General features: G+C 45.0%; 1 protein-coding gene across 1 annotated transcript in view; it reads left to right on the top strand.

The window, feature by feature from the left end:
• LOC108648058 (sialic acid-binding Ig-like lectin 12) overlaps positions 1-16774 on the top strand; it is a 31327-nt gene that overhangs the window by 10903 nt on the left and 3650 nt on the right. Inside the window, exons 3-6 of the mRNA XM_031906629.1 lie at positions 5394-5774; positions 10049-10213; positions 12408-12437; positions 15701-15955. Coding sequence (XP_031762489.1) covers positions 5394-5774; positions 10049-10213; positions 12408-12437; positions 15701-15955 — 831 coding nt within the window. The remainder of the gene's footprint in view (positions 1-5393; positions 5775-10048; positions 10214-12407; positions 12438-15700; positions 15956-16774) is intronic.

Below are 16774 nucleotides of genomic sequence, written 5' to 3' on the forward strand. Positions count from 1 at the left end.
CCCTGACTATACAGAGACCCCCAGAATACCATATAGTCTTGGAAAGTACACATTCGATAAATTCAAAATAGGTAAAGTTATTTTTCTACACCAAAGTACCACATGGCAAAGCTATGCTAAAAACAGATTAGGAAAACGAATACAGGGATAAAAATGCAATAAAATAAGTGCTTGACGCACGTCCCTATAGGGTGGTGACTGTCAAAATGTAAAATCGAGTTGATGGCTGTACTTTTACGTAAAAGATCTGTACTGATATATCCGTCAAAATTGACGGAAATAGTAACATCCACAAAATCAAACCTATGCTGACTTGCTATATGTGTTAGATGTATACTAAGATCATTGTCATTAAGTGCAGAAAAGAATTTGTTAAGTGCATCCATACTGCTTGTCCAAAAGAAGATCAAATCGTCTATATAGCAATACCAAAAGGGTATATATTGCATAAAAGCCACCATATTGTGACCGTATTGAGACAGAATTCTGTAAGATCTGTTAAGAAATCAATGTACTGCCCATCCCAGTCACTTTCTGTCTCCATGAAGTATCGAATAGCTCTCAGGCCATGTTTATGTGAGATTGATGTGTATAGAGATTCTACATCACATCCCACTAACAGAGTATCTGCTTTAACTGCAATACCTTGAAGTTTATGTAATAGATCCCCTGTATCTCTAATATAAGATGGAAGATTGGTGACAAATCTACACAATTTCAAGTCAACATACTGGCTGACCTTCTCACAAAGATTCCCATTGCCTGATACAATCGGTCGTCCAGGTGGTTTATTGCAGACTGATCTAGTTCCTGTCATTGGCCAATATCCGCAGACTTGCTGTCAACGTGCACCCAATTTGCGAGACAAATTAGTCAGGAGTCATTTGGGTAGGAACAAGCCATTGAATGGGACACATGCTTGTGGCAAATGTAGGGCCTGCAAATACTTAACAGATAGATTTGGTGCTGTACATAAGATTATACAACACTTTACCTGTAGGACTGAAGGAGTCATTTATATGCTCAGGTGCCCATGTTACATAGTTAGTACATAGTTACATAGGGTTGAAAAAAGACCATCAAGTTCAACCCTTCCAAGTAAACCCAGCACCCACAACCCAATCTATACACTCACATACATAAACTATATATACAACCACTAATACTAACTGTAGATATTAGTATCACAATAGCCTTGGGTATTCTGCTTGTTCAAGAACTCATCCAACCCCTCTTATAGGCATTAACAGAATCTGCCATTACCCCATCACTAGGAAGGGCATTCCCCAACCTCACTGCCGTCACCGTGAGGAACCCCCTACCCAACATCCCCCAGCAGGGCATTCCCCAACCTCACTGCCCTCACCGTGAGGTACCCCCTACCCAACATCCCCCGGCAGGGCATTCCCCAACCTCACTGCCCTCACCGTGAGGAACCCCCTACCCAACATCCCCCAGCAGGGCATTCCCCAACCTCACTGCCCTCACCGTGAGGAACCCCCTACCCAACATCCCCCGGCAGGGCATTCCCCAACCCCACTGCCCTCACCGTGAGGAACCCCCTACCCAACATCCCCCGGCAGGGCATTCCCCAACCTCACTGCCCTCACCGTGAGGAACCCCCTACCCAACATCCCCCAGCAGGGCATTCCCCAACCCCCTCACTGCCCTCACCGTGAGGAACCTCCTACCCAACATCCCCCGGCAGGGCATTCCCCAACCTCACTGCCCTCACCGTGAGGAACCCCCTACCCAACATCTCCCGGCAGGGCATTCCCCAGCCTCACTGCCCTCACCGTGAGGAACCCCCTACCCAACATCCCCCGGCAGGGCATTCCCCAACCCCCTCACTGCCCTCACCATGAGGAACCCCCTACCCAACATCCCCCGGCAGGGCATTCCCCAACCTCCTCACTGCCCTCACTGTGAGGAACCCCCCTACCCAACATCCCCCAGCAGGGCATTCCGCAACCTCCTCACTGCCCTCACCGTGAGGAACCCCCCTACCCAACATCCCATGGCAGGGCATTCCCCAACCCCCTCACTGCCCTCACCGTGAGGAACCCCCTACCCAACATCCCCCGGCAGGGCATTCCCCAACCTCACTGCCCTCACCGTGAGGAACCCCCTACCCAACATCCCCCGGCAGGGCATTCCCCAACCTCACTGCCCTCGCCGTGAGGAACCCCCTACCCAACATCTCCCGGCAGGGCATTCCCCAGCCTCACTGCCCTCACCGTGAGGAACCCCCTACCCAACATCCCCCAGCAGGGCATTCCCCAACCTCACTGCCCTCACCGTGAGGAACCCCCTACCCAACATCCCCCGGCAGGGCATTCCCCAACCTCACTGCCCTCACCGTGAGGAACCCCCTATCCACCATCCCCCGGCAGGGCATTCCCCAACCTCACTGCCCTCACCATGAGGAACCCCCTACCCAACATCCCCCGGCAGGGCATTCCCCAACCTCCTCACTGCCCTCACTGTGAGGAACCACCCTACCCAACATCCCACGGCAGGGCATTCCCCAACCTCCTCACTGCCCTCACCGTGAGGAACCCCTACCCAACATCCCCCGGCAGGGCATTCCCCAACCTCACTGCCCTCACCATGAGGAACCCCCTACCCAACATCCCCAGGCAGGGCATTCCCCAACCTCCTCACTGCCCTCACTGTGAGGAACCCCCCTACCCAACATCCCCCGGCAGGGCATTCCCCAACCTCCTCACTGCCCTCACTGTGAGGAACCCCCCTACCCAACATCCCCCGGCAGGGCATTCCCCAACCTCCTCACTGCCCTCACTGTGAGGAACCCCCTACCCAACATCCCCCGGCAGGGCATTCCCCAACCTCACTGCCCTTACCGTGAAGAACCCCCTACCCAACATCCCCCGGCAGGGCATTCCCCAACCTCCTCACTGCCCTCACCGTGAGGAACCCCCTACCCAACATCCCCCGGCAGGGCATTCCCCAACCTCACTGCCCTCACCGTGAGGAACCCCCTACCCAACATCCCCCGGCAGGGCATTCCCCAACCTCACTGCCCTCACCGTGAGGAACCCCCTACCCAACATCCCCCGGCAGGGCATTCCCCAACCCCCTCAATGCCCTCACCTTGAGGAACCCCCCTACCCAACATCCCCCGGCAGGGCATTCCCTAACCTCACTGCCCTCACCGTGAGGAACCCCCTACCCAACATCCCCCAGCAGGGCATTCCCCAACCCCCTCGCTGCCCTCACCGTGAGGAACCCCCTACCCAACATCCCCCGGCAGGGCATTCCCCAACCTCACTGCCCTCACCGTGAGGAACCCCCTACCCAACATCCCCCGGCAGGGCATTCCCCAACCTCACTGCCCTCACCGTGAGGAACCCCCTACCCAACATCCCCCGGCAGGGCATTCCCCAACCTCACTGCCCTCACCGCGAGGATCCCCCTACCCAACATCCCCCGGCAGGGCATTCCCCAACCTCACTGCCCTCACCGTGAGGAACCCCCTACCCAACATCCCCCGGCAGGGCATTCCCCAACCCCCTCACTGCCCTCACCATGAGGAACCCCCTACCCAACATCCCCCGGCAGGGCATTCCCCAACCTCACTGCCCTCACCGTGAGGAACCCCCTACCCAACATCCCCCGGCAGGGCATTCCCCAACCCCCTCACTGCCCTCACCATGAGGAACCCCCTACCCAACATCCCCCGGCAGGGCATTCCCCAACCTCACTGCCCTCACCGTGAGGAACCCCCTACGCTGCTTCAAATGGAAGCTCCGTTCCTCTAATCTATAGGGGTGACCTCTGGTGCGCTGATTGTTTTTATGGGAATAAAGAACATCCCCCATCTGCCTATAATCCCCTCTAATGTACTTGTACAGAGTAATCATGTCCCCTCGCAAGCGCCTCTTTTCCAGAGAAAACAACCCCAACCCTGACAGTCTAACCTCATAGTTTAACCCTTCCATCCCCTTTACCAGTTTAGTTGCAGTCTCTGCACTCTCTCCAGCTCATTAATATCCCTCTTAAGGACTGGAGCCCAGATAAGATATATATATAGGAAAGACCTATTGGGCTTTTAAACAGAGAGTACTGGGGCATATTTCTAGTACTGACAATGCCTCTGATTTGGTAAAGGCACATAAAAAACACCACCTGTCAGCAGACACTTTTACAAATGCCATCATGGTCGCAGTTTGGAATTGAGAGCTATGGGTTTATCACATATTTCCATGGGGATTAGAGGCAGAGATTTAGAAACAGCTTAATTGAGAAAGGAGAGTGAGTGGATCTTTCTCATGAACGCACATGGATCTGGGAGCTTAAATGAGAGCATTACCCTCAATGTTTAAATATGAAACATGTGCCTAAGGAAATACTAAATTTTTTTGGTTTCATTTTAAATCCCTTGTGCCTCACTATCCCATTGTGATATATTTCTCTATAGCACTTCCTGTAATTTATGATGTAAGGAAGTAATGGTTATCTCAATACCATAGACCATCTCTTGTCTGCATGCATGAGCGCATCTATATTGAATTAATGCCCATGTCCAGATTTAAGTGTATATTGGGAGCAGAACACTTGCATGGGAAGAGGTGCTGCCATGGAGATGCGAAGCTGGATCTCCCGTAGCGGTGGCCTGCTTGAGAGGGGCTTAGCGCTCATTCTGGGTAAGGTGTTGCTAGGGAGATGTGAGGCCGGATAAAATGTCTCCATGGAGACATGTCTCAGTATATGCATGCAGAGTGGAGAGAAAAGGGGTGTGGCACTGGGTATGATGCTTCCCGGGGTGGGTTCGGGGGGGCATGCGTGATTGGTCCGTTCAAACTAGGGGGGGGGCGGTCCGTCTTCCCCATGATCCGCCTGACCTTAATGCCTTTGAAAGCATACTGCCCAATAGTCCTCCTATTGTTTAGTAAAAACGCCACACTTTTGGCTCACCTAATCAAATATTTACTCACTCACACTTACTTCACATTTTCTAGAACAGGCAGCTATCTCTAAAAAGGTATTCTCCCTTCCTTTCCCTCCTTGCTTCATACTGCACATGTGTTTCATTCCCTCCCCCCCCCTCCCCTCTGCCAGATCCGCTTCTGATTGGCTGGTGGCCATGTGTAGCTCAGAACAGGAGACAGGATCAAGTTACACACATGCTCAGAGAATAGGAAGGCTGCCGCTGGCACCTACAGGAAGGGGAGAGAGATTTCAGTTATGTCACTGTAGGCTTCACACTGCTGTAGGCTGCCAGCACCATATCTCAGAGAAGCAAGCAGGGATCTGGGAATTTAGATATGCAGTAAGTACTTAAAAAGAATGCCTTTAGACTTACTTTTAATTTATATTAACCTTTCATTGTCCTTTAATGAACATGAACAATCTGCTTGTATTTTCGACAGGTGCTGACTGTCAAATCTGGGAACAATGGAATAGTGGTTACACTATAAAAATTCAGCAGTCAGTGGCAGTACAATTGTGTGCCGGGGTGCACATTCCCTGTACATTTACTGTTCCTGCCAGTAGACCTTTATCTACACGTGTCACAGGGATTTGGAGGAAAACAGGCACTCGTGACATTGTTGCAGCCTCTACAGAGGCCTCTATGGTTTCTGAGGGAACAAAAGACCGATTCACCCTGACTGGGAAAGTACAGGAAGGAGACTGCTCATTCTCTATCAGCGATGCCCAACCACCCGATCAAGGAGAATATGAATTCCGAATTGAGGATGTTTTCCATAAATATTCCTATAGTTGGAACAGGCTCAGTTTGAGTGTGACAGGTGAGTAAAAGAAAGACCCTCAATATTGCAGGTGAAATTTTGGTCTGCATGTTGTACAGTGTGATATAAATACTCTATACAATCTGTAATTACGCTGAAAAAATTTCTCCCAAAAACCCTTGAAATAATTTTCTGCAAAATCTGTACAAAAAAACTAAATTTAAAGAAGAACAAAACACATGGGGAACTAAAATCTAAAATAAAACATCACTAGAAATGCTGTATTTTGTATACTGAACATAAACATAAACATTCTGAACTTACTGCACAGGCCCAGAGGGTGAGAAGCCTAATTAAAGTAATGATTTCTGCTTTCAAAGCTGTCCACAGGGGGCTGCCATTTTGTGACTTTGTTCGGCCATCGTTTAAGTGATCATGCACACACTCTGATAGCTCTGGGCTGCTGTTGGGAAACTAAGCTTAGGGACCGTCATAAACTATCAAAACAGCTTAAGTTAGGTGTTGCCTTGGATGTTTATATGTATAATTATGCACAAATATGGATGCTAATATGGCATACACAGCTATACAAAATAATCCTTATTATAGATGATTCAGTCACAAAGGGACAGTTCAACCAAACAACAGAAATTTATTAGGAACATCAACAAACATGAACAGTATTCAATATTTATATTTTGTTATAAGGAACAGCATATTATGACCAACAACAAAATACATAACTAAACTAGATAGGGAAGTTTGAAAAACAAACTTCATGTTGGGCTGAAAAAAGTCACTGAATGAAATTGGCTGTTGTTGGCTCCGCCCACTTTTTCTAACCTTGGGCCACAGTTATATAGTAAAAACCACTGTGCGGAGTTTGGGGACCCTGGTTTTAATAGTGTCTGAATCGCAGCAATTTAAATTTCCCCACTGAAAGTCAACGAGTGACATCTGATTGGCGGTTGGTGGCTCCACCCACTTTTTCTAACCTGGAACTGCAGTTACCCAGTGACTAACTCTGCTAAGTTTAGGGCCCCTAGGATTTATAGTTACAGAACGGCAGCAGTTTAAATTGAAACCAATAAAAGTCAATAGGTGAATTGTGATTGGTGGTTGGTGGCCCCGCCCACTTTTTCTAACCTTGAGTTGAAGTCACCCAGTGACAAACAGTGGGCACCCTGGCATAAATAGTGTGAGAATGGCAGCATTTTAAATTTAAACCAATAAAATTAATTGGATGAAATCTGATTGGCTGTTAGTGGCCCAAACCACTTTTCTTATTTTTGAACTGCAGTCCCCCAGTGAACAACTTTGCAAAGTTTGAGGCATAAAAATTATGGGACTGACAGCATTTGGCTGTTGGTGGCTCCGCCCACTTTTTTCTAACTTTGAATGGCAAATACCCAATGACTAACTTTGGAAATGTGATTGGCTTTTGGTGGCCCCACCCACTTTCTTTAACCTTGGGTACATAGTCACCCTGGCATCAAACCAATAAAATTCAATAGGTGAAATCTGATTGGCTGTTGGTGGCTCCACCCACTTTTTCAAAACTAAAACTGCAGTCCCCTAGTGACCAACTGTGAAAAGTTTGGGGACCCCGGTGTTATTACTGTGAGAATGGCAGCAGGTTGGATTTCGACCAAGTCAATAGGTAAAATCTGATTGGCTGTTCCGCCCACTTTTGGGCATCCAACAATCATGATATTTTCATTGAGGCTGACCCCATGACTGTGTGATTCAAGTTTGGGGGGTGTAGCTAGTGCTGAGAAAATCTGTCCTGTTAAGCTTCGCCAATAAATTCGCGAATCTTTCAAAAGATTTGCGAAATGGCGAAAATGTTGCGTGGAAAGAAATTGTCGCCCGTGACTATTCTTGCGACAATTTTTGGACATGCGATTATTCTTGCGTCAATTTTTGAACATGTGGCGAATTTTTCTGCGACAAATTTTTCTGTTTCTGTTTCGCAAAACAATTCGCCAATGGCGAAATGCGGAAATTGCCACGAATCCATGCCTGCCGAAACATTTTGCCCATCACTAGGTGTAGCCTCAAAGCTGTAAGAGTGGCAGCAGTTTGAAAATCTTCCCTGTCAAAGTCAATGGGAAAATTGGGGGGTTCGGGGCGGCGCCACAAAAAGATGGGGGGGCGGGATCACTTAGAAAAGCACAAGCAGCCTGCTCCGCTATAGGGCGAAGAAGTGTGGAGAGTTTGGGTGTTGTACCCCTAAACCTGTAAGAGGAGTAGCGTTTAGAAAATGGGGGCGCTAAGAAGAAGAAGAAGATGAAGAAGCGGAAGAAGAACAGTAGGTTGGGTTTTTCAACCCACCATAATAAGACAGAAACAAGACATATTCAGACAATAGTGCACAGTCTATATCTACATACTTACCTTCCTGTTAAAGTATAGTTTGGGGATCCCTTGGTTCCTTGCTTAATCTCCCTGGTGCACTCCCTAAATGAAAACTGACCTGTTCTGATTCAGAATCAGCATATATAGACTACACTGATTCCTGTGTTGCCATGTAATGTAATGTGGGTTTTATAGCTTTTTGCATTGTGTAACAAAACTTTTCTCAAAACTTTTGCCTTAAATGCTTGTAGGCCCATAGGCCTGTGCTTATCCACTGGGCAAGAAACAGCCTGGTCTGACCGTAGCCTTAACGCTTGAGGCCACTGAAACAGAGGCTCACAACGCTATGTCTGTGTTCTATTAACATAACAGGACAATAACCCCTTCTGCACTGCTTAACTACACTTTGCTCGGTAGTTGCTGGACTACAAATTCTACTACAGGTATAGGACCCATTATCCAGAATGCTCGGGACCAGGGGTATTCCGGATAAGGGGTCTTTCTGTAATTTGGATCTCCATACCTTAAGTCTATTAAAAAATCAATAAAACATGAATTAAACTCAATAAGATTATTTTGCATCCAGTAAGGATTAATTATATCTTAATTGGGATCAAGTACAGGTACTGTTTTATTATTACAGAGAAAAGGGAATCATTTAACCATGAAATAAACCCAATAGGGCTGTTCTGCCCCCAATAAGGGGTAATTATATCTTAGTTGGGATCAAGTACAGGTACTGTTTTATTATTACAGAGAAAAGGGAATCATTTAACCATGAAATAAACCCAATAGGGCTGTTCTGCCCCCAATAAGGGGTAATTATATCTTAGTTGGGATCAAGTACAGGTACTGTTTTATTATTACAGAGAAAAGGGAATCATTTAACCATTAAATAAACCCAATAGGGCTGTTCTGCCCCCAATAAGGGGTAATTATATCTTAGTTGGGATCAAGTACAGGGTACTGTTTTATTATTACAGAGAAAAGGGAATCATTTAACCATTAAATAAACCCAATAGGGCTGTTCTGCCCCAATAAGGGGTAATTATATCTTAGTTGGGATCAAGTACAGGTACTGTTTTATTATTACAGAGAAAATGGAAATCAATTTTTAAAATCTGAATTATTTGCTTATAATGGAGTCTATGGGAGACATGCTTTCCGTAATTCGGAGCTTTCTGGATATCGGGTTTCCGGATAAGGGATCCCATACCTGTATAATGTAAAAAAAATGATCCCCATTACAGTAGAATATAATGAAGCCAACATGACACAATGATGTCTATATGTAAGATAACAGCAAGATGGCTGACACAGTGCTGGGAATCAGCATTCTCATTGGTCACTTTTCTTGAACTTATTCTCATTGGAGAATTTTCTTGCATATGTAATTACAGTTTTCATCAACTTCTGTAAAAAAAACAAGGGGCGCAGTAGGACGGCCTTATGGTTGGGTTTAGAATCCCTTTAAGGTTACTATACACAGTACAAAGAACAATATAATGGTTCAATTTTAAAATAATGGTCAAGTTTTGCTCAGGTTAGTGAAAAATTTGCGACACACAAACAACTTTTTTTTACATGACCCATTTTAACGTGACCACAACTTTTTTTTGAGGTGCAACAAATTTTTTTGCTGAAGTTTCACGAAACAATTCGCCAATGGTGAAATGCGGAAATTCACTGCAAATTCATGTCTGGTGAAAAAATTTGCTCATCTCTACTCAGCATCACTCAAGAAATAAGTTTAACAACTGGTCTTGTATTAACATCCCATATCCCATATTTTGCACCTAAAGAGCTCTACATGTCACATTTTGGGGTCAAATTGTATATTAACTGTACAGTATTTAAATCATCTGTTTTATTTGATGACACTGACTTTTCCCTTAACAATATAAAAGGTTGGTGGAATGCACTGTGTGAAAAATATTGCTTAATAATGTCTGCTCCATCTGTATCTCCCAATTCAGTTACAGGTCTACCAGAACCTACTATATCCCGTGGGGGGGAGCCGATGGTTGGGGATCCATTAACACTGATTTGTCCAGAACCTCAAGAGCACAAGGGAATCATCACATTGGGAGGAAGGATAAACATAGAGAACATATATAACTATGAGCGGGAGGATCAGGCTGGTAAAGTCACCTCCATATCAGATATCACTGTTACTCCATCCCAGAGAGAGCACAATAGCACCCTAACATGTACAGTGACTTACAGTAAGGTTTCTACTAAGAAAACCATCACCCTGGATATTGAGTATAAGTTTCCTCTCTTCCTCACTGGTATTTAGTGTCTCCTTCATACATTGCTCAGTGTAAGGCTGATGCCACACGTGGCGTTTTTCCGCTGCATATTTTCTAATTCTCTCGGCGGCTGAAAAACGCCTGATATCATCATCCATAGAAATAGCTTGAAAAGACTTGAAGCAAACCACACAATGCGGAAATACGCTAGAAAACTGCACGGATTTTTCAAGCGTAGGCCCAAATACGCCAGTATTTGCACAGCAAGCTATTCTTATGTATACGCAAAGGCAGCTGCCAGACCTAGCGGAAATACGCAGCGTTTTTTGCTATTTCGCACTATTAGCACCATGGAAATGGGATTTGCTACGTCACCAGTACTAGGCTGAAAAACGCCATAGTCAGGGGCTGTGTGGCTTGTGCTGCGTTTTTTGGCTGAGAAAAAACGCAGCGGAAAAACGCCACGTGTGGCATCAGCCTAAGGATTGGCACCAGCCTGGACAGGAAAAAAAGATATTTGATGCTGATGTTAATAGGAATTAAAATTAATAAGAATTAATAAGAATATAGAAAGGTTTTTTTTCCCAGAAACAGTGGCAACTCTAGTCTGAGTGAATTTTTATTTATATTCTTAATTCCATTGATGCTGTATTTTCTTAATTTAGCTCATTAATTTTGAAAACTTTCAAATGAAAGTTGTTCCTTCCAGTCTTTTTTTTCTGAATACAAAACAAACATAGGGTATAGTATATCAGTATATATTGCTATAAAAGTATATTATTAAAGATACACTATTTACAATGTGTGCCGCTTAGTTAAATTGTGCTAAAAAAAAATGATTGTTATTAATTTCTTGAGTGGCATAAGGGAATGGTTTTATTCTGCTTCTTTTCATTTGTAGAAAAAAAACAGGCAAATATTGCATTCATTTAAGAATAATGTTCCTCAACGTAAAATTGCTAAGAATTTTGGGATTTCATCATCTACACACATAATATAATCAAAAGATTTAGAGACATCTTTTATGTAAGGGACAAGGCTGAAAGCCAATACTGAATGGCCAAGATCTTCAGGCCCTTAGATGGCACTGCATTAAAAACAGGCACAATTCTGTAGGGGAAATCACTGCATTGGCTCAGGGATACTCCCCAAACCCACTGCCTGGGAACTCAGTTCCTCAGATGGACTGAGAAGAAGTGGAAACGTTCCTCTGCTCTTCTATTCCATGGCTGCATAGAAATCAGTGCTGGAACTAATGGGCTTCACTTTAGCTTAAAGTTATTATGACTTTATGTATATATTTATTGTAAAAGTGTTACTTATGTACACAGTGTTGTACAGTAGAATAATAGATTAATACAACAGGGGATTATTAAAATAATATAGATAGATAGATAGATAGATAGACGAATAGATAGATAGATAGATAGACGGGTAGATAGATAGATAGATAGATAGATAGATAGATGATAGATAGATAGATGATAGATATATAGATAGGTAGATAGATACAAAGTATAATAATAAATACAAGATACAGTTGCAATAAGTTAAGAGTCAAAGACACAAGAGGATTGAGGTCCCTGCCCCGTAGAGCTTACAATCTATATGGGAGGGTAACTTACAGACACACATAGGAAAATATAATTGCTGTAGGTTACAGTGGGTGACACGGCAATATACTGTAAGAACCAGTTCCCAGATCAGGGGCCGGGGGGGGGACTCCAAGAGTAAGTCTTTAAGTTTAGTTCTAGAAAGACTGGGGGAGGAGTCTCTCCAGAGAGATCAGGGAGGGCATTCCCAATGTAAGGGGCAGCAGGGCAGAAAGGTTTAAGGTGGGAAACGGCAGTTGAAGTGGGGGCGCAACCAAGTGGTCTTTTGGCTAGTACAAAATCCCAACAACAAATAGTATGCTCCTTGGGTATTGCTTTTTATTTTATTTAGAGCAAAAATGGTTTTATGTTATTTTTATCATTTTATTGTATTCATAATCATGTTATTTTATTCATGTTGTTTTTTTGTTATCGGGGCTATACGTTAATTGGTTAAATTTGCATATTTTTAAATGTTTATTATATTGCAGATCCTCCAGCAATGACAATAACAGTTTCAGGTAATAATGATATGCATTATATATAATGCTTTAATGCTTATAAGGCTTTGTTAAAGTGTGAAATGGCATGCCGCCCAGCTGCAAGTAAAATTTGCTCAGGTATGGAGCACTGAGAGGAGCAAAAATCTTCAGCGTGTCCTCTCCCAAGTGCTCATGTGTGTAATCTGGGGTGGGGCGAATGGAGTGGCTTCCGGGCGCCCTAAACTTAAATCCCGCACTAATGTTAGTAAGACTAATAGTCTTAAATAATGTATTTAAAACATTTTTTTTTAAATGAACCTTTAATGATAGTGATAGACTGTACAGTGCTGTCCAACTGGTGACCCGCAGGCTGCATCTGGCCTGCGCCCCCCCCTCAGTTTGCCCCCCACCTGTCTGGCTGCTGTGACTGCTTTTGTAAGATTCAAATGGTATCAGTACTGAGATTAACTAGCCCCCTGCATTGTTTACACCTCAGATTCAGGCTGTAATCCCCCTGTATTGTTTATACATGTATTCCCCTGTGTTGTTCACACCATTTAATCCCTGCATTGTTCACACCTCAGACTGTAAGGACCCACATTGTTTCCCTGTTCACACCTTAAACAGACGGGAGGAGCAGTGCCAGCATTGTTTCACTGTATGTACTGCCTGTGTGTGTCATACTCTGCCTGCCCTATGCTGCCTGTGTGTGCCATACTCTTCCTGCCCTACCCTGACTGTGTGTGCCATACTCTGCCTGCCCTACCCTGCCTATGTGTGCCATACTCTGCCTGCCCTATGCTGCCTGTGTGTGCCATACTCTGCCTGCCCTATGCTGCCTGTGTGTGCCATACTCTGCCTGCCCTATGCTGCCTGTGTGTGCCATACTCTGCCTGCCCTATGCTGCCTGTGTGTGCCATGCTCTGCCTGCCCTTTGCTGCCTGTGTGTGGCATGCTCTGCCTGCCCTATGCTGCCTGTGTGTGCCATGCTCTGCCTGCCCTATGCTGCCTGTGTGTGCCATGCTCTTCCTGCCTTATGCTGCCTGTGTGTGCCATACTCTGCCTGCACTATGCTGCCTGTGTGTGCCATACTCTGCCTGCCCTATGCTGCCTGTGTGTGCCATACTCTGCCTGCCCTATGCTGCCTGTGTGTGCCATGCTCTGCCTGCCCTTTGCTGCCTGTGTGTGCCATGCTCTGCCTGCCCTATGCTGCCTGTGTGTGCCATGCTCTGCCTGCCCTATCCTGCCTGTGTGTGCCATGCTCTTCCTGCCCTATGCTGCCTGTGTGTGCCATACTCTGCCTGCCCTATGCTGCCTGTGTTTGCCATGCTCTGCCTACCCTGTGCTGCCTGTGTGTGCCATACTCTGCCTGCCCTATGCTGCCTGTGTGCCATACTCTGCCTGCCCTATGCTGCCTGTGTGTGCCAATCTCTGCCTGCCTTATGCTGCCTGTGTGTGCCATACTCTGCCTGCCCTATGCTGCCTGTGTGTGCCATACTCTGCCTGCCCTATGCTGCCTGTATGTGCCATACTCTGCCTGCCCTATGCTGCCTGTGTGCCATACTCTGCCTGCCCTATGTTGCCTGTGTGTGCCATACTCTGCCTTTCCTATGCTGCCTGTGTGTGCCATACTCTGCCTGCCCTATGCTGCCTGTATGTGCCATACTCTGCCTGCCCTATGCTGCCTGTGTGCCATACTCTGCCTGCCCTATGTTGCCTGTGTGTGCCATACTCTGCCTTTCCTATCCTGCCTGTGTGTGCCATACTCTGCCTGCCCTATGCTGCCTGTGTGTGCCATACTCTGCCTGCCCTATGCTGCCCGTGGGAGGTGAAACTAGCAGAGGTCTGTTCTGGAAGTTTGTTAGCATTCAGAAATAGTCATTATATGATCCCTAAGGTGAGTAATTATATGCTGGGGGTTGTTGTGCTATCCAGAGGGGAAGAGGAGGCATAGGGATTTAAGGGTATGAATAATATAATTCTTTCAAATATGAATGGAGGGTGATATCCCCGCAGTGAGCAACAACCATTTGAGTTTTTGCTGTGCTACCACCATTAATCTGGGCATGGTCTCAGAAGCTATTGTGGTAACATGAGTGGTTTAAAGTGGGTGCAGTTTAAAAAGGGGAGTGGTCAAACTGGCTTCCATTATCGGCCCTCCACCATGTAGGCCAGAAAAATTCCTTCCCTCGGTACCACAGAAGTTGGACTGCACTGGACTATGATATTTTGAAACAATTTGCCTTTAGTCTATTTCCTGATTTTTTTTACACCATCTAGCTGCTAGGGTCAGTGTGCCTAGCAATGAGAATATGTACTTGGGAAGCAATATATTATTGTTATTATGACCTGTTATCTTTTTGAAGGCCCCCTTTTATACAGGTTACAGCATTTAAAGGGGATGGTCACCTTCAGACAAATGTCTGAATTTGAACAGGACCTGTTCTTTGAATACATCTTTATTATTTAAAATGTTTAGTTTCGAAGCTACAGACCAGGATCATTGCTCTCCTCTCTCTTTGGAAGGGATTGCTGACACCAACTTGCATTCTGCTCAAACAGGAAGTTGACACTGAACTGGTCACTGTGCATGACTTGCCTCTCCTCCTTCATTTATATTTTATTGATCGGGTTGGCTGAATCTTTCCAGCCAATGGTATCAGATATGCAAATGAAGCAAGAGAGGGAAGGCGTGGTCTGGGAAATCCCCTACTGTGAGATGAGAGAGCAGAACCTAGCAGCCATGTCTGAAGATGAACATCCCCTTGAACATCCCCCTGACCCTTGCAATCTTCTTGCAGTTTAATTTCCTGACTGATGTGCAACAGGAACAAAGTTCCATTAGTCAGTATACAACCAAAGACGTTTTCAAAATTGAAAACCCTATTAAAGAGGTATTAATAATGGCTGGATCACTCTCCTCTTCATCTTCTTGTTACCTAATGTAAGTAGATTTCTTCTACTTATTCATGGAAACACCCATTCACTTCATTAGGAATTTTAGAGAATGTAAAAAACAATAAGCTGCACAAATTGGCAAATCTTTGACTGAGAAAAAAGGGAAAATTATGTGTGCCACAATTTTTTTTTGACACATATTTGTCACGCAGCAAATTTTCCCTCTGCAAATTTTGCGCCTGTTTCGCTAAACAATCCGCCATCACTACTAACAGTGTAAAAGCAGGTGCAGGGAAATCTCTAAATATTGATACTAATTGCAATTTAAATGGAATGCATTTAGATATGAAGTTTGTACTGGGATCAAACTGTTCTACCTGTTTTTTCCCATTTATTCCCTGTAGGACACAATGGAACTTATGAAAACAAATCAGTGGCTGTGATAGAGGGAGACACAAAGCTTCTCCGATGTGAAGTAAACAGCAACCCAGTGGCTGAAATTTCCTGGAGTAGAGGAGATGAGATTTTTATTAGAACTTCTCAAAAGCGTCTGATTCTTGCACTGGAGAATGTATCAGTTGCTGATGGTGTAACCTACACGTGCTTAGCAAGGAATACTCACGGGTCCGTCTCTGGGACTGTTAGTGTCACTGTAGTACGTAAGTAACAATAATGCAGATAGGATATATACTGCAGAGTTAGTGCTTAACAATGAGAATTCTAAATTGTTTTTCTGGGGGGTTTGATCATTAAAGGGTTTGAAGGCTGCTTTTATTAAATCAATAGGTTAGTCCCCCTTGAATTTCATGGTAAGTATAAAAGGGACTTCAAGTGTAACGTTCTCTTTCTTTCTGACTTCTAATATCCTTATCATTTACAGTAGGGGGTACATTATCCCTTATAATACATGAGTGATACTCAGAGTTCCCTGTATAACTCAGCCTGCAGCCTTGTGCCTTTATATGGGCACAGAACCCCTCAGTGACTGCTAATATCCTTATCATTTACAGTAGGGGGTACAGTATCCCTTATAATACATGAGTGATACTCAGAGTTCCCTGTATAACTCAGCCTGCAGCCTTGTGCCTTTATATGGGCACAGAACCCCTCAGTGACTGCTAATATCCTTATCATTTACAGTAGGGGGTACAGTATCCCTTATAATACATGAGTGATACTCAGAGTTCCCTGTATAACTCAGCCTGCAGCCTTGTGCCTTTATATGGGCACAGAACCCCTCAGTGACTGCTAATATCCTTATCATTTACAGTAGGGGGTACATTATCCCTAAGGCTAATGCCACACGAGGAGTAGGGCGGATATTTTCGGCAAGCATAAAATCGCTTGCTGAAAATTCCACCCTACGCCTCCTACATGTACATGCACCCGAATGAATGGAATACGCTCGGGTGCAGGCACATGTAGCCGATATACGCATGAAAACATGAGACTTTGCATTATCTCGCGTTTTTATGCGT

This window comes from Xenopus tropicalis, chromosome 7 (assembly GCF_000004195.4).
Source record: "Xenopus tropicalis strain Nigerian chromosome 7, UCB_Xtro_10.0, whole genome shotgun sequence".
NCBI lineage: Eukaryota > Metazoa > Chordata > Amphibia > Anura > Pipidae > Xenopus > Xenopus tropicalis.